At 64.8% G+C, this 349-nt stretch overlaps 1 protein-coding gene across 1 annotated transcript in view; it reads right to left on the bottom strand.

Annotated features, from left to right (window-relative positions):
* The window catches only part of LOC104127484 (fructose-bisphosphate aldolase C-like), a gene marked incomplete at both ends in the record, with an annotated part of 6,554 nt that extends 6,210 nt beyond the window's left edge, over nt 1-344 (bottom strand). Inside the window, one exon of the mRNA XM_035895680.1 lies at nt 267-344. Within this exon, the coding sequence (XP_035751573.1) occupies nt 267-344 (78 nt within the window). The remainder of the gene's footprint in view (nt 1-266) is intronic.
* Nucleotides 345-349: the final 5 nt, after the last annotated feature.

Raw genomic sequence — 349 nt, 5'->3', positions numbered from 1 at the left:
CCACCGGAGGAAGCCACCTTTGATAGGCTTGACCTGGCTCAAGGGACACCCAATGCCCCCCCATGTCCCCCCAAGGCCCCCGATGTCCCCATGTGTCCCCAACGGGTCCCCAATGTCCTCAAGGGGTCCCCACCTCCACACCAAGGCCACCTGAGGAAGCCACCTTTGATAGGCTTGACCTGGCTCAAGGGACATCCAATGCCCCCCATGTCCCCCCAGTGTCCCCAAGGCCCCCACTGTCCCCGATGTCCCCAGGGTGTCCCCACCTTGATGCCCACGAGGGCGCCCTTGCCGCGGATGACCTGGGGGAAGGGACGCCCATCGTCCGCCTTCTGGTAGAGCGTCTCAT

This window comes from Egretta garzetta, unplaced genomic scaffold, assembly GCF_000687185.1.
Source record: "Egretta garzetta isolate BGI_Z169 unplaced genomic scaffold, ASM68718v1 scaffold2406, whole genome shotgun sequence".
Taxonomy (NCBI): domain Eukaryota; kingdom Metazoa; phylum Chordata; class Aves; order Pelecaniformes; family Ardeidae; genus Egretta; species Egretta garzetta.
Note: the sequence above shows the minus strand (reverse complement) of the source record. Positions and strands in the feature narration are given on the sequence as shown.